Source organism: Ceratosolen solmsi, unplaced genomic scaffold, assembly GCF_000503995.2.
Source record: "Ceratosolen solmsi marchali unplaced genomic scaffold, CerSol_1.0 scaffold1, whole genome shotgun sequence".
Taxonomy (NCBI): domain Eukaryota; kingdom Metazoa; phylum Arthropoda; class Insecta; order Hymenoptera; family Agaonidae; genus Ceratosolen; species Ceratosolen solmsi.
In genome coordinates, this window is record NW_011948415.1 from 14,552,465 (window position 1) to 14,574,736 (window position 22,272).

A 22,272-nucleotide genomic window follows, 5' to 3' on the forward strand; every position below is an offset into this window, starting at 1 on the left:
CACCCCCCCCCCCCCCGCCCCATCCCCCGGCGTGGCAAAACGACCAAGTATCATGGACGGTGCACAGGGGAGGGGGCGGTAGAGAGGCAAGTAAGAGAAACAAGACTAGATGATGGAAGAAGCGTTAGAAGCGGTGTCTGGACAGCGCGAAGGAGGCGGCGAGGGCACGCACGGAGATTCGTTCTACGGTTCGTCGAGAGCCGATGGCGTGATTCGTGGCGACATTCCTCCTCCAACCTCCTCCTCCTTCTCCTATGCCGCTATCGCCACGGCCACCGTCGTCGCCGCCACGACCCGCCACGTTCTCCTCCTCCCGCCCCTCCGTGACGCGCCAAACTTTCGCTACCCCCACTACCACTATCGCCACGCGGTACCATGAGACTGTGGGGGTATAATTGAGCTGCGCATGCGCCGCGCGTCTATGCACAGCGCGCGGCGACTCAAGCTGCAACAGCGGCAGCGACACTCAGGAGTCGGCAGCGGAGCTCGGGTCAGAACTTGCGCCCTTGGCAGGCCAATCGGATGATATCCTCGAGCTGGAACAATTGGCGGCAACAGCGAGTCGCGGTCTTGCCTATAACGAGTGATCTAGAAGTGCACGCGATTACGGGAGGAGCGCACCCGACTACCCGGTCCTCCTTATCGTCGTTTCGCCTTAAACAGCCCCCTTCATCACCACCTCTCCCTCTGTCGCGTAAAGCCGTCCGCTCGCTCCGTCCCTCCTGCGTCCCTCCCCGCCCTCATTAACGCTTTGCGACATTTCGGCTTGTTTCTTTTTTTTATTTCGTTTTTGTCGTGGCTGGTCTTGTTGAGAGCGCTCCGCGGCAGCCAAGGGAAATTGTCGCGGCTCTGGTGAGAGAGCGAGAGCGAGAGCGAGAGCGAGAGAGAGAGCGGGCGAAGGCGAAAGGGTTCGAGGAGAAGGAAGGTGGTGGTAGTGGTAGTGGTAGTGGCAGTGGCAGTGGTAGTGGTAGTGGTAGTGGTAGTGGTAGTGGTAGTGGTAGTGGTAGTGGTGGTGGCGGCGGTGAGGTGGTTGGTGTGCCACCGCGAGGTGAGACGAGGATCGCCGTCCAAGGCGCTCGCACGGAGCGGTGAACTCTCATGGTGAACGATGGGCATGGACCCGCGACCTCGGCCGTCGTCGTCGGGTCGCGGTCCGTGCGCAAGAGCAGCAACAGCAACGGCGCGAGCCTGCGTTCGGTCACCGTCCGCGAATGGGTCGCTGTCTTCGTCCTCTGTTTCGTCAACCTCATCAATTACATGGACAGGTTCACCATTGCCGGTGAGTGTCACGTTTTATCTCCATTCTCACGTCTTTTCATCCTCCTTTTCACTATCTCGCCTCTCCCAGCCATCCTAAAGCCCCCCCCCCTACGCCCCCGTCCCCCGCCCCTCCCCTCTCCCCGTCCCGCGACCACCCTCGCCCGTCTATACTTAATTATGAGCTATTTTACTTTTACCGTAGGCTCCCCCCCTCGTGCCCGGCTGGCACCGCATTTTTTCGCTCGCGCGTTTCGATTAGATGGTATGCGCCAACGTGCAAACACATTGCCATTTGCGGTCGGCTGTCGGCGGTCGGTCAAGCGGTGAGTTTAGCGTGAATAAGTCGCGACGAGGACGTTGGAGAAATTTTCAGGAGACCGGGGAGAAAAAACAAAGCATTGACATTTATTTGTAATTGGCCGTGTCCTGCTCGAGCATTTTGTTTTATTTACTTAACATGTTGTCGGGTGGGGTGCTCTTCGAGAAACCTAAATAAAATCTTTCCATCGTTATGATTGTTTGTTTGTTTTTTTTTCTTTTTTTGGGGCGGATCGGAGAGCCGAAGGATAGGAAAATTATACATTATTATGAATTGTTAAATAACGTAAGACTTTGGTAAAACGTCGTCAAGTGTTGCAACAGGATCGTGATAAATGTATTTTTATATTTTGTTATTAAACGAGAGCTTAAAGTCGAGCTTGATTAGCGTTACATACCATACTCTTTGTATTTCATTGTATAGATGAGCTTTTTCTGTAACTTAATTTAAATACTTAAATTCTACGAGCTTGCGAGGCATAAGTAATAGCGACGTGTGTATGATATGTGTCAAGATATGAGCCACATATTGCATTGATCAATGTGAAATAACGATTAAAGATGAAAATCCATTATTCAAATTAGCGAAAATAAGTGAATTTGCCAAGCTGTGCCAAGTTTTTATTATTATTGTATAAATGTATGTAGCGATGAAAACGTTAGGAAACACACATTGAATATCACATAAAATGATGAATATAAATTTTAGTAGTAAATTTTAATGGGCCTACAATATGATTAATAACTACTTGTTTTATTTTACAAATAGATTAGTAATTCAGTTAAATTTAAGATTATTTGACAACCGTGTAGCTATTTTTTGACAGAATTTTCAAATAATTTAAAGCAACAAATCGTTATCGACGTTATTAATTAATCGTCTAACTTTGAAACAATAACAGTCGCATTGTACACCAGTAGTATAAATAATTTAAACATTAATAAAATAATAATTTGAATAAAAAATAAGATGAGAATTTTCATATTTCACACATTTAAATTAAGTGTTTTATCGATGTTTATGTAATTGAAATGAATAGTCAAATTTTGCTTTTAAAGCGTAATTGTAGATAAAGTATTTTCATCGTTGATATTAATCTTTAGTTTTCAAGTAAAAGGAAACGGTATTTAATCTGTTTTCTGTTATATTATAACAATGCATACAACACTTATACGTTAATAATGTCATAAAGTACGAATGATGTATGAAACAACGTAATGCCTCTTAAGAGCAACATTAAATATTATTTAAGGATGTCACTTCTTGTTTGAAAATTATCGTTACCGGGCAGTCGCACGTTGAATATACATTTTAAATATTTAATAATTATTACTTAATGCTTAGTGCTTAGTGCTTAATACTTAATGCTTAGAAAATATAAAAGTATCATACAATAATACAATTGATAGAGGCTGTTTGTAGCATATTGTATAAAATATGTGTATTTTAAATTTTAGTTACAATGCAATCTTTAAAAAATTTATATAATTATATATTTGATATTTTTAATCGTAAGCTGAGAATTAAGGTAATCGTGAAATTTAATGAATGTATTTCTATATTTCAGGAGTACTAACAGAAATACAAAATGATTTTCATATCGACAATGGTCAGTCTGGATTGCTTCAAACGGCATTTATTATAAGTTACATGATATTTGCACCGTTATTTGGATATTTAGGAGATCGTTATAACAGAAAAATAATTATGAGCGCAGGAGTGTTTTTATGGTGTTTGACTACATTTATTGGATCGTATATGAAAGTAAGAAATTTGAAGTTTGATTATATAATTATTATGTGAAATAATTAACGTTTGTACATTGGATTTTAGTCGTATGGTTGGTTCCTATTCTTCCGAACATTAGTGGGTATCGGAGAAGCTAGTTATTCTACAATTGCTCCCACAATAATTAGCGATTTGTTTATTAAAGATGTGCGCTCAAAAATGCTGGCACTATTTTATTTTGCAATACCAGTTGGCAGGTAAAGTCAATCCAAAGTATAATACTTAATACAATGAAAATTAGTCTCGGTATTAAATGAAAAAAATATTCTTAAACGAAATTTTTAAATAATAATAATAATTTTTTTAAATACATTTTATCGGAAGTATATGTTTATAAAAGACATAATTTAAAGTAATCGACCTTACTATGCTAGGCTGTAAAATCATCGACTTAACTGTAAAGTATATTTTAATTTTTCAACACACGTCTTTACTATTAATATTCTTATAATGATATTAAGTTTAATAAATAATTTTTTTTACAGCGGTTTAGGATATATAACAGGAGGTGAAATGGCAACGGCTACTGGTTCTTGGCAGTGGGGATTAAGGATAACACCATCATTGGGAATTTTAGCAATTATTCTTATTTTATCATTAGTGCGAGATCCCGTCCGAGGAGAAAAAGAAGGCGGATCCCATGTGGCTACTACCGCCTGGTCTGATGACATTAAAGCTTTATTAAAAAAGTAAGATTCAAGTAATATCTCCGCTGATTTTTCTTTTAATTTTTTAACATTTTTTTAACGAGAAAATTTAATCGAGTTATTTCACATTGCTGTTTAATATAAAAATGTTACAGTCAGAGTTTCATGCTAAGTACAGTAGGGTTTACGTGCGTGTCCTTTGTTAGTGGTGCGCTTGCATTTTGGGGACCGAAATTTATTCAATATGGATTTATTTTGCAAAATACTGGACAAGCTATTAGCATAGCCGAGTAAGTTTATATAATATAATTATGAAGAATGATATACGTACGAATGACGTACGTGTTTCAAATTACAATTTATATTTTTTAGAGTGGCTTATAAATTTGGTGTCATAGCAATGATTGCTGGCTTAATCGGAGTGCCTTTAGGTTCTATGATAGCACAAAAATTAAGAGTTCGATGGCACCAAGCCGACCCATTAATTTGTGCTGTTGGCCTTCTGATAAGTGCCCCATTAATATTCTTTGGATCAATATTTGCTAGTTCAAATGCTACAGCTTGTTATATTTTAATATTCTTTGGTCAATTAGCCATTAACCTAAATTGGTCAATAGTGGCTGATATGTTATTGGTATGTAATACAAAGAAGAAAAAAAGTCCTCGATTGACTTACTAAAAAAATATTAGAATTTTTCATATTTTTTAAAATTATTTTAACTATTTTTTAAAATTATTTTAACAAAAATTACAAATTAATATTTTATAAAATTTACATATCGTTTTCAAACTCACTTTTATGTAATCAGCATATATTTTTTTATTATGTTGCATATCTTGTACTTTAATTTTCCAAATAATTTAAAAAAATATGACTACACGTATGCGTATGTATTATAATATAGTATAGCATATATATATATATATATATATGTTTGGAAAAGATACAAAGATTTTAAATGGCATGACAATGTCTTTTATTAAAATTCCATTCAATATTATGTATTAAATGTATACAATTTTGTTTTCGCTTGTAGACGATATTTTGGAAAAATGTTTAATTTAATATCATTATTAATGATAGTAATAAAAAAAAAAATTAAAAATTCTTATAATGTTTTTAGTACGTTGTAATACCAACGAGAAGATCAACCGCCGAGGCGTTTCAAATATTATTCGCCCACGCCTTTGGTGATGCAGGCAGTCCATATCTTATAGGCGTAGTAAGTATCAAGAGATTATGTATTTATTGTATTTTGTATGATACGTCAACACTTTATTTATAATTTAAATTAATGAGATATCATGTTTGTGCAAGAAACGTGTATCGAGTATTAATCTTATTTATCATAAATTATTAATTATTTAATGTATCTTTTACTTTATATTAATAATGTCACAATCAACGTATCTTGAACAAAACCTCATATTAAAAGGAAATGTTTTAATAAAATATTGGTAAATAAAATGTCGATAAGATCGAGCATTCGATTAAAAAAAAAACTAATATATTATTTTAATTTTCATGATTATTATTGTTAAACTTACATAAATTTCTATAATTTTCGTATTCGTAATCCGAAAAATTATAAATAATACTAACACTAACACTATTTTGAAGCACTACATTCATACGGTTAATTGTAAGATATTACGATTTTTTTGAAAAAATAAATTTAATTCTAATAAAATCCGATATAACTATATTACTCACTATACTTTTTTAATAATATCTTTTTTTTTAATTTAACAAATTAATGCTCTAATCTAATTTCACTTGTTTTATCAAGGAATGTAAATAATTTTTATATTTTTGATAATTGATAATTGAATATTTGGATAAAAAATAATTATAATTAGTAATTGAAATTGATGTGAAATTATTTCTAACATTAATTTCACGTAATTTTGTAAGTTAATATATTAATCAGTAACGTTTGTCTATATTTTTAGATTTCAGATGCTTTAAAATTCGTATTGTTGCCAAATTTGACAATAGGTTGGATCGAACCTGAACAAATGGCACTGCCATTGACTGACGATTTAATTGTAGATTTTCGAAGTTTACAATACGCTCTATTTCTTACGATTTTTGTAGAAGTATTAGGTAGTTTATTTTTCTTCCTTACTGCCTTGTATATCGAAAAGGATAAGGCATTAGTAGATCTCACCATCTCAGGTAAATATCTTTAAAGGTTTTAAATTATATAAAATTTAATTATTAATGTTAACGTTTTGTTTTGTTTTTTTTTTTGTTTTTTTTTTGTTTTGTTTTGTTTTTTTAATATAAATGCCTTAATAGGTAGATTAATGTAAAATATACAAACAGTACTGAGAACTGTCTATAAATATACATGTATTTTTTTAATTAAAGTTAAGTCTAAGACAAGAGAATCTAATGCGCGAATGGTGTCTGGTAAATAGAACGTAAATAAATATTTATCGGCTAATGATGCTATATTAAATACTGCAGTAAGCTTTCTTGTTAATGTTTTAAATGCATGAAAAATATCAAGAATAATTACTTAAATATTTACAATCTCAAGTAAGAAGGAATTTTCTATTAATATCCTTGTTAAGATTTCTTGAATTAATTAAATATCTACTGTGCAGCATTGATTAATGGTTTGCTGAATCATAAAAAATAAGAAATTTTGATAGTTTACCGCATTGGTCAGAATTTGTGAGATCAATAAAGTTACGATGAAAAGTAAAAAAAAAAAAAAGAAATAAAAGTGATTACTCCTCTATGGATGTAAAATAATTAGCTCCCATTTTCATACTCAAGTATGTATACCAATTGATAATTAAAAAAAAAAAACAGTATTAAGCAGTGATATAATTAATTCGTCGTTAAAAATAGAAGCTCAACGTTTTATTGAAACATTAAAATTTTTTGTTCTTTTACATTAAAAAAACACTGGAGTTCACATTTTAATCTATTTTAATTTGTAAATGTAATATATTGTTAGTTTTTATAAACTATAACTTTTCTTATAAAAAGTGTTTTATTTCTTAATAATTACAATTTTTAGAATTCAAGTTATATTTAAGTTCTTATTTTGCTTATGTTGTGCATTAAGTCCTTGTAGTTAATAAGCAATACATTTTTTTTTTTGTTTTTTGTTTAAAGATATTTTCCACATAGAACACGAATGAATATAGAATCGCATATTTCATAAATAAAATAATATAAAAATAACGATAATTTTTGTTTGGAATCCTAATGTTTTTTTATTCTTTATCTTAAAATATTTAAGAGCCTGTAAGCACGTAAACAAGTAAATTAAATGATTAAGGACATTATATTGCTACGTATTTCATGAAATATGGGATTTTATTAAATGCTTAAATATTTTGATTGATTTTTCTATTAGAATATGTACATTATAATTTGCAATCCTTTTTATTATGATATTTTACATCATTTGATAGTCACACATTAAATGTAATAATAGTCTCATTTATCACTTGCATAATATTTCTGTCTTTATTACAATAGTCAATATTCAGCTTTTTCACTAATCTGGTATAGAAAATAAGCGATGCAAGATTCATACACGTATATAAAGAAAGATACGATGGCGCGTTTCGATTGCGCCTAAAAATTGTATGATAAAACAATCACGTGTAACAAAGAAAAAACCGTATTTCTTGCAGACATGTTTCTAGATATTAAGAAAAAAGGGCAAGCAGAATCGACGCGTTTATAGATCATCAGCAGGGAATCACCCGAATAGTATGCTGTGTATATATGGTACCTAATTTTCTTTCACACATTTTCATTTAATTTCACCATATTTCAGCTGTGTAATCAATTTAATTTTTTACGATTCATCACTGTTTTTTGTAATTTTTGTTAGGAAGAAAATGTGAAAATTTTTAAGAGTACATTTAAAATTAATAAGTTCTCGGATATTTTAAAAGCAAATAAATAATTGCCTTACGTGGCATTAAACAATTTATCGATAAAATTAAATGCCAATAATCAAACTCAAAATCAAAATCAAGCTCATGAAATTTTCTTTAATTTTAAATATTATTCGTAATATTAACTGCTTGAAGATACTCTATATCCAAAGTATCCAAACTAAAAATATTCTATCCAAAGGACTTGTAAATGTTTTATTGGGAAGATTAAAGAAGCATTCATACTTTTCGCTAATTTAAACACTAATGAATCCAAATTTAACAAACATAAAGCCAATGACTTTTCTTATTAACAAATCACGTACTCTTATTTAAAATATATTATCAATGAAACTAAATAAAAATTCATATTCAATAGAAGTGTTATATTCTTTATTGTTAAAAGAATGCAAACTCATTTCGTAAATTCACAAATTTTTTTTTTTTTTTTTTTTTTTTTTTTTTTTTTTTAACATTTATATGGAGAAGACGTAAAGGCTGTACAATAAAGCTCTAATGTGATATTCGAATAAAAAATCATACATAAATGTAATAGATTCAGTAGTTGAGCTATGAATATTCATAGTGTAATAACTTGTAAGATAATGTGAGATTTCTAATTGTAAAACAATTACATGTTACATTATGCCAACTTGAACATTGAAAGTAGATATTGGGTAACATAGAAAATAATTGTATTTTAAGTTTTAAAAAAATAATGGTTAGTTAAATATCATTTTTAATTATTTTGTATTATAATGTGCAATATAAATATGTAATGATTTAACGGTTATCATTATTTCCATTAAAAATCAATACTAACTTTATAAAAATTTGGATAAAAAATTAGTCAACTACAATATAATTATATATTTAGTTTATTTAATTTAAGTTTTAATATATAACGTTTGTAATTGATTTGCATTGAAACAACGTATAAAAATAAACTGATTATACACTGATATTTTTAATTGTTATGTATATATATACATTTTTTTTTTTTATATATGAAACTTCATTACATGCAAATTTTATTAGTAAGTATGCATTATTTTCAATTTTATAATTTATAATGATAATCTATGTTTTTAAATTGCTTCATATCATTTTTACTTATTCGATATCAACGACTAACGAGTATGTGCATTTTAACAATTTTATTACATTTTTCCTTAATATTCACAATCATAATAACATCATCTCATATTAAGCGAAATGGTTATGAGTATTAACTTATTAGTGAAATATACATTTATTTATTGGCTATTTTTCATGATTAAAAATTTCGAAATTCAAATGCCGAAATTAAGCAATTTTTCATGAATATATTGATTAAGATTAGAAGTCGTATCATATTGAAAAATATCGTAAATTCAAATATTTATTCATTTGCTAATTCACATCAAATACTTTGTTCTACAAATAAAATTTATTTTAATCATTTTATGTTTATTCGATCAATGTCTATCCCCTTATTTATTTAACAGAACATATTAATATTATAACAATGATGAGCAAACAAAAAAAAAAAAAAAAAAAAAAGTTAAGTACAACTGCATTTTAATTTCTTATAACGGGTGTGGAGAAAGCACTTGTAATAAAAAAATATACAAAATATTGATACATTTTATTAAGAATTATATTGAGAATAGAGAGTAGTTGTCAATGAAACAAATAAAAACAAATAAAAAACGTCATGGAAAATTAAATTTTTGAAAGTCACTTCATCGATAAATCTTGCTATTACTTTTTAAATATTGTAAACTGAATGTGAAGTTCTTAAATAACTATGCATGTGTATATTCATAAATATTTATAAAATGCCAATAGATCAACAATAAGTTATACAGTGTAAACATATTGCTTGAATTATTTCGAAGAAATGTTTTTAATTAAAATATTTTCATCATTACGTTAGGATTGCTGTAGTAAGTTCTTATTGTAAATAATTATATAAGCATTAAAATAATAAGTAAATTCACAAAATTGCCTACTAACAAATAAGGCATTTTTAAATTAATTAATTTTTATTATGCATGCGATTAATATTAACATTGAGCAGAATTCTTGTACAATATGTGTGCGGTGTGCATTGCACGGCTTTTGGATGGAGGTAACAACGACAGATTCAACTTGGCATGTATTTAGAATTATTAATTAATGCATCAATTCCATGATTGTGACCCTGGAAAAGGTTAGACGTCTATAAGATTATAATATTTCTCTACAAATACTGATTTCATGCAGGTTCTTTTTACGAAAAAAGGAGGATGGGGAGCTTTTTATTGCAGATGAAAGGTTTTTTTTTTTTTTTTTTTTTTTTTTTTTTTTTTTTTTTTTTTTTTTTTTTTTTTTTTATATAGCGATGGTAAAATTTTAATTCCGATGTCTGCTAATGCAATGCAATCTTGACGTATCTCGTATATTTGTATCGTGAGTTTATTATGGTGAGAACTACTTCTCTGTTCAATGTTGAATTTTATTTGATCATTGTATCGTAGATACGATATTGTGGCAAAGACTCGTCGCTTAATTCACTTCATTTTATGCTAAAAAAAAAAGTATTTATTACGTGAAGACGAAATGAACAACGTTCCGTGCGAAATCCAAAACTAAAATTCTCCGTACTTAAGATTTTTATTCGAAGTTTCTTGTTCTTCCGATGCTGTTTAAGATGCTCAACTATATTAGAAATTAATAATATTTCATTAAAAAGATCGATTCTATTTTAAAAACATTATTATATGATGGATTATAGTTTTGATAAAAATCAATAAAATTTGGACTCTCTAATTACATTATCTAATTGAGAACTATTGGACATCGATTAAATATTAATAAACTCGCTGAATATATCATTGCATTAGAAAATACTGCTAAATCTAAATCGTAGAATAGTCGATTTAACTACGAGTCATTTATTTTATACGCATATATATATTTTTATACAAATTATTTGGGAAACGATTGAAAATCTGATGAAAAATACATGCGAATGTTACAATTATGTTCAGGTTAGTACATTTACATTTGTAGATAAAATAATAAAATAAATTACTTATGTACTTTAATATAATTTAATGTGCTAAAAGTGAAAATCACAAAACTTGGTCAAATGTCAAAATTTAATATTCTTATGAAAATGTAATTGAAATTAATTTATAAAGTAATTATTAAAGCGAAGACCGATTTTATTTCCTCGAAAAGTTGATAAAAGTATATAAAAATAAAAAAAAATTAAAATTTTTTTATAAAAGTACACGCGTCGTGTGCGCATAGAAACTTATTGCCAAAAATATAATGCTTCGAGTTCATGTAATTATAAACACTAATTAATAACTTATAGTTGCTTACGATAATTCAAGAAACAAAATAAAAAAAAAAAAAAAAAAAAAAAAAAAAAAAAAAACGAAAAAGAAAACACCAAAGGCAACTCACGGTAAATCCTTATTGAATACGTCAATGAACACGTTCATTTTCTTCCAAGATGTGTGGTACTAAAGGATTGGTATCTATGAAAATGTATGCGTAGATAAAGAATCTTCTCTTTCACGTCTTTTGGAAAAGTTTCGACTTACAATTTTCATCTCCGACTCGAAGTTTCTGATGCGCATTACAGTGTTTGACTTGCCTAATGGATGATTTCGTTGACTCTTGTTGCAGATGCTCTGGACTCCGAGGCGTCCGGTGAATACGACGAGGAGCCCGAGGGTGAATCTATCAATGCCCTCATCAAACCCGACTGACTTTAAAAGAAATAAACGGCGGTAGTGTTGATATTGATTAAGGCCGATGATGATGATCGATCGGGACCTTAGTCGTCGTGCGTTCCCTTTCGGACTTAAGCATAAGAGCGGATACATTGAAAATATAAACGAGTCTCTTATAAACGAGGATGAGAACTCTAATTACAAGTGTGAATTCAATAATTTGAAGGGACAAAGATTGCTTAATTTAGTAGTGGTAAAACCAAAGCGGAGATAACACAAAAGAAAAAAGAAAAAAAGAAAAGGAATTTACAGCTAATCATTAATTGTAACGTAAATTTGCATTTTACGAAAAACAATGTAGCATTAGTTATTTTGAGAAGGCAACATGCATTTGAAGTGCAATTTAAATGAAAGTTTTTATCGATGGCATATTGAAGATGTAAAATCAGAAATTCATTCTAAGACAGACGATTGATTTATAATTTTCATTATGTATTATATGTTTTTAAACGGTTATTCGTTCTAGTTTTAATATCAAATAAGCAGCTCTTTAATTCGCCGTGCAGTTCGAAAAATCATTCTTAAAGAAATAACTGTTACGATAATAAAAAAAAAAAAAAAAAAAAAAAAAAAAAAAAACTGGTAAGTGTCTTTGCTCCTATAAAATGGAGTGAATGTGCGCTTTCGTTCATTACAGGCTCGTAGGAAGATACGCATTGTGCGATTTTATGTAATTAGGAGAAGATTCGTAAATAGTTAAACTATTGCGTGTATGTTTTTATAACATGTTTACACTGTAGCAGTTGTTGTACATTTCTTATGCGTTATTTAGAAATATATTTTTATAGTAGTGAAAAAGTGAAAGATATTGCAATGTCCAAAATTTTGGAGTAAATTTTTAGAGTATACGTAAATAACGCCGAGTAAAGTGTATTTTAGAAATGACGCATACAAAATATGGAAAAGTATGTCTGCTTTACGAATGCATTAGCGAACAATAGGCCACTTTATAACTTTTTTTTTTTTTTTTTTTTTTTTTTTTTTTTTATTATTTAATTTTATTTAATTTTATTAAAGAGCCGTGCCGTTCAAGTGACAAATAATTTGAGAGTTTAGTTTCTGACTTGATTTAATTTCTAATGAGAGTTTGTTATTTTATTTCATTATTATCATTGATGTACATTTAATATATACCTTTTTCGTTATATTTTAAGATTTTTAATACTATTGCAAAGTAATATTTTGGAAATAATACAAAATTTATCACGATTTCATACGAAACATTATTCTAAAAATAATTGGTTAGGTTTTGTGCAACCACGTAAATACTAATAGAATTCTGTATTGAACAACAATTTTTATTTGTTAAATCTGTTTTTGTTTTGTTTTGTTATAAGAAAAACATCGCAATAATTTTATCAATTTGTTTATATCGAAGAAAAATAATTATTTCCTAATAACATTTTTCTTGGAATTTGATTCCGTAAATGATTCTGAAAAAATGAAGAATTTCAAAGAATTATATTAACTTTGTAATATGCTAAGCATCTATTAAGAAAATATTCAATATTCATATTTAAGATAAACAAACAAAACAAAAAAAAAAAAACACTTTAAAGGCCCTCTTCTCACATTTACTTCTTTTATTTATTTAAACTCTTATTTAAAGCATTTATTTACTTAAAAATTACGTATATTAATAATTATATATTGATTTTTAAACAATAGGCTATAAACTTTCGAGTAAAAAATTTCTTTTTTAAACTTCTTTTTACCACGACAATGAGTAATTTGATCTTCATTTTTAGAGATTCATAGACATTTTATTCTATTTTTCAATCGATAGTTATGAATAAACATTGATATTGAAATTTAAATAAAAATTTCTGTGAGCGTCCCGTCTAATGTCTAACAGTTAATAAAATTTTGTGATTTTTGAACTATGATTATATCATTGAATATGCTTACTCAACACCAAGGTTCAACACGTCAATTTTGTAAGAGACTAATGTGCGCGTGTGATAATTAGTCGTTGCAAACCCAATGTCGACTGAAAAGCTGTGCAGTTTCATGCGTTAACCATGTATTATAATACATAGAAAATGACTGTATTATTATTTTATTTAAACATGTATATTTAAAATTATATTGTTTCAAAAGATTATTTTTTAACTAGTGGATTTTTGCAGATTGTACAAAATAAAGCTAATAATTTTTTCTACAATTATATCGTTTATATTGTATTGTTGTTGTTGTTGTTGTTGTTGTTGTTGTTTGTTTGTTATATTGTTTGTTTATTATTATTATTATTATTTATCTTGGAATTTTTAATAATGCACAGAATTTAGGAAATCCATTTTATGAAAACTTATAGTTGACCTTAACTATTATAATATACAAATATAAAAAATATACAATAGTAGATAATCCGAAGGCCAGCATTGGAAGGATTTTGAGGTTTTTTTTGTTGATTCGATATGGAAATGAGAATAATTTCTCACCTATATTGCGTAGTCAAATTAAAGCTTTTATTTAACAAAGTCATATACGTTTTATGTTTAGAGGTATAATTTTTTTTTTTTTTTTTTTTTTTTATAAAATATCACATAAAGTCTTTTTAAAATTGTTTTTTACTATAGAAATATTTTTTATGTAAAGATAATAATATAAATAATTAGTTTTAATATAGTTTATATTCCTCTATTGTACTCGATTAAAGAATTTATTATTTATGTTTAATTAAAATTAAGCCCCAACATATTAATTTATGCAATTCTAGAGCTTCGAACTAAGCATTTATTTTCATTTGATATTAATAGTAATCAAAGTATAAATAATATGTGGAAATATTATCATTTAAAATCCTAAGAATAAAAAAAATATATACTAATTGAAAATAGTTATCTCGATAAATGCTAACAAATCATCAACTTCTATAAAGCTTAAAGCAACAGGTATTGTATGTGGAAATGAATGTTGAAATATATATTTATGAACCAGACCAAAACGATAGCTCAAATAGAGCGAAATTTCAACTAAATGGATTAATAGATCTAATGTAATTTAATATGAGATATTTCATAATTTATAAAACTCATTAATTTAATAATCTCTAATAAAGTCAATTGTTTGCAAAAAAAAAAAAAAAAAAACAATTTTCTACGAGTTAATTTTGTGAATTATATCCAATTATAGCAAAGTTATAAATCTTACTTCATTGTTTCAGATTTTACATTTATTATTAATAATGCGATACTAAACTAAACAATTTAGTTATGAATAATAATTGTGTTTAGATAAAAAAAATATCTTTATCGTAATATTAGCAATCGGTAATAATTGTTTTCTCGAAGATAAATTTCTCCAAACCTAATTATAAAGAAAAGAAAATATACAATACACTTTTTTTTTATTTTGAATACTTGGAATAATTATATAATGTAACGCAAAGCTAACAAGACTATACCTACTTGCCCTACAAATTTTACGATTTACTAACAAGTTTAAAATTATGAAAGCAGATATATGACATACAATATATAAATATAAATAACACTATTTTGTATTTATTATCATAAGTAATGTTTAGGAAAGAAAAATATCAGTTTCTTTTCAATGAATTAAAGACTAAGGCTATAAACTTGAAGAACAAGCAAAACATAGTAAAGGTATTAGTTCACCACATGGCCCAAGCTTTGTGATACGAACGTTACTTTAACGATTACAGCATTCTACCATAAAAGCGGGAAAGTCTCGGAAGGCTTAGAATCTTTTATTTTTATTTCGTTGCAATGTTAGGTATGGAAAATGTTCCTCTGTTTATTTGTTCAACAATACACGTCAATACTTTATTACGAGCTCTATTATCATTTGTAATAACTTCTGTATAAAACGATCCTTGCTTCATTGAAATAGAGTAAATTTAAAGATATATATATATAATTTAAAAATGATATCTATGATTTCTTTGTCATTTGAAATTATAAATTTATACGAAGTATATAATTAAATTGGAACTCATAGTGCAGAAACATATTAACTATAAAGTTGAAAAGTAGTTGAATTTCTTCAATTACTAGTATATAAAAAACTTTAGTATAAAAATATTTACTCTCGAAAGCTAAAATTATATAATTGCTTAGGATAGTAAATTAATTAACAAGATACAAAACCACCTTTTTTCACTAGTAAAGGAGCTGGGAAATATAATATATATATATATATATATATTTTTTTTTTAATAGAGCTTGCACGAAAGGTATAAAATAATTTATTTAATTAATCAAAAGATATTTTTCCTTTATTTTTATGAATAAAATAATAATTAATTAAAATAATCATTTAAAATTGCCAATAGAACATGGGGATTTGAGTGTCTTAATACACTTATATTTGATGCACAAGTAATTAAAATTATTATATTTATTATATGTTATTATTATTATTTTTTTTTTTAATTATATCGTATCGATCTGATATATTAATAATAAACTATGTTTGAAAATAGCAGGAGAATATTCATGTATCCATAATTTCTTATTGTCCTTTATTATGATATAATATATAATATTATCTATATATTTAATGAAATATATATTAATCTATAATAATCTATTATATATTAATATATAATATATAATAAAAATATAATCTCAATCGTGCCGAGAAATGAAATTTGAAAAAGGATGAAACAGTCTTCGGTTAATTAGATACTCCGAGTAATAATTTTGACAGTATCTAACGATTATCTATATTGATACTGGCATAAATTGCTCAGATGGTAATATCAATAAAAAAGACAATATAAACTCGACAACAAACCTTCAATTATATAGAGTTCAAGAAATCGGAAAAGCAATCAAAGAATAAAAATAAAAATTGAGTAAAAAATTATCTCGAACAAAACAGTACTTACAATCGAAGTATTCTTGAGTAGATATTTTATTATAATCTTTAGCAATAAAGTTAAGTCCATCAATAATTATAAGTAGCTCGAAAAAAAAAATTCAATAATTATAATAGAAGAGAATATAACAAATTATAGAGTCTAAGTTTATATAAATAATATAAATATTTATATAAATGAGAAATAAGTAAGAAATATTCATCTTCTACATTATTGTAAAATGAGATAAAAATTTAAATCAGTTACAAATCCAGCCAATGGGTCTGTTATGATTATATCACTATGTAATAATATAATAAAACTAATGTAATAAAAGATAAAACTCCTTCAAGAACATGAGTGGTGTAAGATAATATTAGACGAACTTTACAAAAAAATTTGTTGTTACTTTTTACTTTACATTATCTTTTTATTAAATACATTTACTTCTGTATTTTAGTTTTATAATATGAGGAAATTAAAAAGTTTAGACTGCATAAGCTGTAATTTCAATAGTTATAGTATGTGCAAATTTTACATATTTTTATATGCAAAATAAGATTTAAAGCTTTAATATAGAATGATGATGTGACTTAAACTAAAAATTAGAATTAAGATGATAATTTAAATATCAATAGAGAAGTTTATAGTTACTTATATAATATATATATATATATATATATATATATACACATATATGCATATATCTAATTTTATCATATTATCACCTTTAATATACAAAATACACAAGATATAACCGGATAAAAAAGCCATATTTTAAAGTTGATTTTTCTTTAATAATACATAGTGATTTGTGACCGTGTATAATAATATTTCTACGTCTAATCCTCTATAAAGAAAATGTTAGTAGAAGATATAAGTTGGGTTTTCAAAGAGGAAAGAAAATGATATCATTTCGAAGTAATGCAACAGCAGTTCCCGAGTATAGGCTGTTAAAGTGAAAAGTGTTCATATTTTTACTGAATAAAAATGCCAGATTATTTTAAAGTACATATCCTTTGAATTTTTTTCTCGTTATATTTTTCACTGATTTTTCGTTTGAACAGTCCTTTAAAGTTTCTTCTTTCGAACGATGATTATATGTATTAGTAAATCGTACCTTTTTAAATAAATGATGAAAAAAAATCTTGCAACAATATTTAAAATTACCTGCTCATTTAATTTATATAATTACAATTAATACAAAGTTTTCATAACTTCCTTTTAATATTGTTATTTTAAAGTTCCGGTTCATTTTTAAACAGATTTTTAAAAGTATTTAAAGCATTTACGTTACAAAAAATATAGACTACTTAAATACGTATTGAATTTATAGTAATTTTCATTAAAGCGCGTCTGAAATTTCGTAGTGTTAATATTATTAATTTAATATTATTAATATGGCTTTTCTATTATAATAGATTAACATGACGCAATTCAAATAAAATATTAATAAAATAAACTTTAGAATGTGAAAAATTATATCTATTACGAATTCTATATTATATTATCATATAAATCCTATAATTAGTAATCTAAACAGTGACACTTTATATCATCTAATTAAAAATTGTTTTAAATGCGTGATCGCTTTAGCTAGTTATTTAATTACTTTAGACTTTTAAGCTAATTTTTATTTTATGTACAATATTTTAGTAATTAATTACCGTATAATACCAAGTTTTTTTACTCAATATAATTAATATAATCATTATCATTGAGTGATATGTCTCTAAACTAATGGATTAATTACTTGGTTATAGTGACAAAATCAATTAATAATTTATATATATGAAAAAAAATTAGCACCTATATATATATATATATTCTATTATATATTTTATTATTTTATTATATTTATTATATTTTATTATTTATTTATATTTATTATATTTTATATATTTTATTATATAATATATTATTATATATTCTATTATATTCTATTATATATATATATATATATATTACTTATAATTGGTAGATATATATCGCATATAAATTGAAGAATTCCGTGTCCTGTTCCTTTTTATAATTTTTTTCTCTCGAAATAGTAATGACAACTTTCATATTATGAAGAAAAATACCAATAAGAAACATAGATAGATTATGTACAAGTACAAACATAAGCGAGATAAGCTTAAAAATTACTGAGAAATTTAATTACCTTGTTAAATTCAAATAATCTACGAAATTTAATAGCATATAATAATCTAAAATATTTTTAATCTTTGAAAACAATTAGGCATTCTTCGTTACAAGTTATTATTTTAATATATATATATATATATATATATATATATATAATTTTGAATATACTTTGTTAGTATCAAATACGAATATTGATTTCCAAAATTCAATATATTTATTATTCTTTATCTAATATTATATTGTTGTTAGAATGTTATTAGATTAATATATTTTAATAAAGATTTATTGACATTAAATTATATTTTATATCAATATAAATTTAATTATCCCGGTTAGAATAAATCTAATATGAAAATCTGTATTGTCAATTTAAATTAAAAAACAATAAACGTGATTAATTGTTACGTACTTTTGTTAAAATAGTAAAATAGTAGTCAATTATATTGATTTATATTTTATGTACAAATAAATGTACGTAAGGTGAAATCAATGTATTATAATATATGTTAAATGTGTTTAAATTCTAATTATTAAACAGAAATTATTTTTATAAAATTTATAATTTTTGCATAGGGTTAAGATTGTATGTTCATATATAATTTTCATATACAAAAAATATAAAAAATATTAGGTATTTATAATAGTTAATTCATTTGATTACTTTTATGGAATTTTAAGTGAAATGATTTTAGTTAAGAGTAGAAATATTTTTTCATGCGAATTATTTTAAATAAAAATATTGATTAAATTCAACATAGTAATACCATTATTATTTTATTTTTAAATCAATTTACAGTAATTAATTGATATATTTTTATAAAATAATATTTACTTAAAATTAATGAATCTACATGCAACTGTCACATTTTGACTGCATAATGTTTTCATTTTAGTTATTTCGCAACTTTTTCATTAAAGCGATCATCCTTCTGTTAATTAGTACGATAAAGTAAAAATATATTTCACGATTAATTTCAAAATTTTTAATCAATTTAGTTACGGTAATTAATTATACGTGTAATTATATCTCTTTATTTAATTATAACTCTACACAATTCATTTTACATAAATTTATCTTTCGTACAACGTACCTATTGGATACCTATTGCTAATATTGGTTATAAAATATTTATATAATAGTATTGAATAATATGATTATTACAGGTATAACTAAAGCAATATAAAGTTCAGAAAACCAGAACACATTAACGTCATCAACATCCACGAAAGTCCTTGCGCACATCTTGCTGAGTAAGAATAATTCAGAACTTCGCAGTAATTTATTTGCAATTATATGTATAATGTGCACGTCATATATTTATGCTATTTTTTTTTTTTTTTAGATTTACGTGAAGATGAGAAGGAAATGTTCTGGAATATTTAAGTATAATTAATCAAAGAAATTTAGTTTGCTAAAAAATTCTTGATACTTCTATGAATATAAACAATATTTTGTAATTTTATGTTGTAAAAATTTTATTGTCTTTCTTCATTAAATTTTCAAGAATAATAATTACATTAATCAGTATTTTTTGTTATTTGAATGTATAAGCTTTTATTAACAAGATATTTGAAAATCTTCCATTCCACATTTTTAGGAATATATAACATACTAATTTCTATTTATTTTATTGTTTTTGTTGTTAAAATAAAAAAAAAATTTCTAATAAATAAAAAATTGGAGTATTGATCGTATAGTAATAAATTTCATTGCTTCTTATTGATAAAAATATGCATATTTATAGATATTATGCTTCATTGTCATCTACAATATTTAAATGCAAATCATTAGAATCTAATGTATAATACTGTGATATGAGCTATTTTTTTTATAATGTTATCATATTTTGATCATCTTTAGATTATTATCCGTTAAATTCTCTTCAAGTTGTAGATCTTTACATATAGAAAGATTTTTTAAAATGTTGTTAATTTAAATATATATAGCGCATTAAAAAAATATTATTTTTTCTATCTATGTATTATAATCGAATGTATATGATCGAGTATTTAACTAACTGTTTAGTTTCTTATTTAGACAATGAAAAAAAAATTTAGAAATATGACTGTAAATTTGTTAAATTTGCAGTTTGGAAAAATATAATTGTTTACTCTTAGATTTCATATAGTAAGAGTTAAAACAAATACGCATTAATCAAGATTGTTTGACAATACAATTCAGCTTATCGAAAAACAAGTAAGCATCTTGTTAATTTAATTGATAAAAAAAAAATTTACCGATATTTTTAATTTAAATACTAATTTTTAAAATCATATGGAATTTGTTATAATTAATATAAATCGTATTGGGAAAATATTGGTATTAGAATACCTAATATTTCTGTGTACTGGCTATATTGTGTGGCTATGCTCTTCGTACTCAAAACATTTTTTTTATCAGTTAAAGAAAATATTCGAAATAATTAGTTAATTATTTGCATAAATAATTTGATTTTCAAAATGAAAAGTTTGTAGTACGATAAGAATAGATATTTTAAGAACATTACATTATTTTAATTTACGTTGTTTTACAAAGGGATAGGTTATTCAAAAGTTTGCGAAAGTTTAACCATTAAAATGTATTAAAACAGAATAATTATACATTAATGTTTATCTTAAATATATGAATCTATTAAATATATGAAATTTAAGGGGTTAATTAGGCGATTAAGTTTTTAATATTTATATATGACGAGTATCAATGAACATTTCGACTATAAATGCTTTACTTGATAGGACGTAAAGAGTATTAATAATGGAATATTAATGTTCTAGGCATTAATGAAATTATTTAATAAGCGTTATGTAGATGTCAAATATTCATTTCATTACTATCGATTGAAGAAATTGATGCTAGAAAATTTTAATTTGTTTGATAGATTATTTTAGTAAGCGAATAAGTAGAGGATTATTATTATTATTATTATTATTATTATTATTATTATTATTATTATTATTATAATTATTATTATTATTATTTATGGTATAAATTTGTTTTATATATTTATTTATTAATAGTAATCGGTAGGGAAAACATCAATTTCAAGAAAAACGAAATATTTTCCCATTATATTTATCTATATTGTTTCGTATTGTTTGATAAGGACTCGACTACGAAAGGATTAATGGAATTCATAAATAATACGATCGATCGATCGATATATTATATAATAACTTGCTCAAATATCCTCTCCCTCCGCACTCCTCCTCCCCCCTCCCTCCTCCCACACCAGAAAACAATATAAAATTAGCCGGTGTCCAAAACCAAATTCAATCCGCGCGTTTATTTTCAATTGTCACAAGTCTTATCGCCGCAACTTTGGAAGAGCCGTCGTATTCTCGCATCGCTCCGCTATTCCCTTTTACATCGTAAATCCTGACGCGGATTAGTCACTCGCATAACGACTCGATCCGATCGCAGCACTAAGCGCTGTAATGGCTTTGGAGGTCGGAACTTCTAATGGCCGTAGAATCGCCAGGTGGCTCGTTCGCTTGGGAGGGTAGAAGACTCCCGTTCCCGGAAGCGCAGTCGAGGCTCGCTCGAGTCATCCGCGTCGACGTCTCTCTTAGATAAGGATGGCGCGGGTGGTGGCGGCAGCATTACAC

General features: G+C 26.9%; 1 protein-coding gene across 4 annotated transcripts; it reads left to right on the top strand.

The window, feature by feature from the left end:
• The first annotated feature begins 1,008 nt into the window (after nt 1-1,008).
• On the top strand, nt 1,009-19,917 carry spin (lysolipid transporter protein spinster). 4 transcript variants are annotated; one of them, XM_011508167.1, is made up of 10 exons: nt 1,009-1,279; nt 3,147-3,343; nt 3,413-3,564; nt 3,853-4,056; nt 4,170-4,304; nt 4,387-4,648; nt 5,139-5,237; nt 5,968-6,193; nt 7,675-7,771; nt 11,587-11,664. In XM_011508167.1, the coding sequence occupies exons 1-9, from the start codon at nt 1,099-1,101 to the stop codon at nt 7,725-7,727; spliced, it is 1,509 nt and encodes a 502-aa protein (XP_011506469.1). In that variant the 5' UTR covers nt 1,009-1,098; the 3' UTR covers nt 7,728-7,771; nt 11,587-11,664. The 4 variants fall into 4 exon arrangements, with proteins under 4 accessions (XP_011506469.1, XP_011506472.1, XP_011506468.1 ...); XM_011508170.1 differs by lacking the exons at nt 7,675-7,771; nt 11,587-11,664 and adding an exon at nt 19,831-19,917; XM_011508166.1 differs by lacking the exon at nt 7,675-7,771 and having other exon boundaries at nt 11,587-11,803.
• Nucleotides 19,918-22,272: the final 2,355 nt, after the last annotated feature.

What these genes read in the sequence shown, in the direction of transcription:
- spin (XM_011508166.1), top strand. Translation starts at nt 1,099, where the DNA reads ATGGTGAACGATGGGCATGGACCCGCGACCTCGGCCGTCGTCGTCGGG. An exon ending in ATTAAAGCTTTATTAAAAAA is followed by an intron (nt 4,057 to 4,169) that starts GTAAGATTCAAG and finishes AAAATGTTACAG; the next exon opens with TCAGAGTTTCATGCTAAGTA. An exon ending in TAGTGGCTGATATGTTATTG is followed by an intron (nt 4,649 to 5,138) that starts GTATGTAATACA and finishes TAATGTTTTTAG; the next exon opens with TACGTTGTAATACCAACGAG.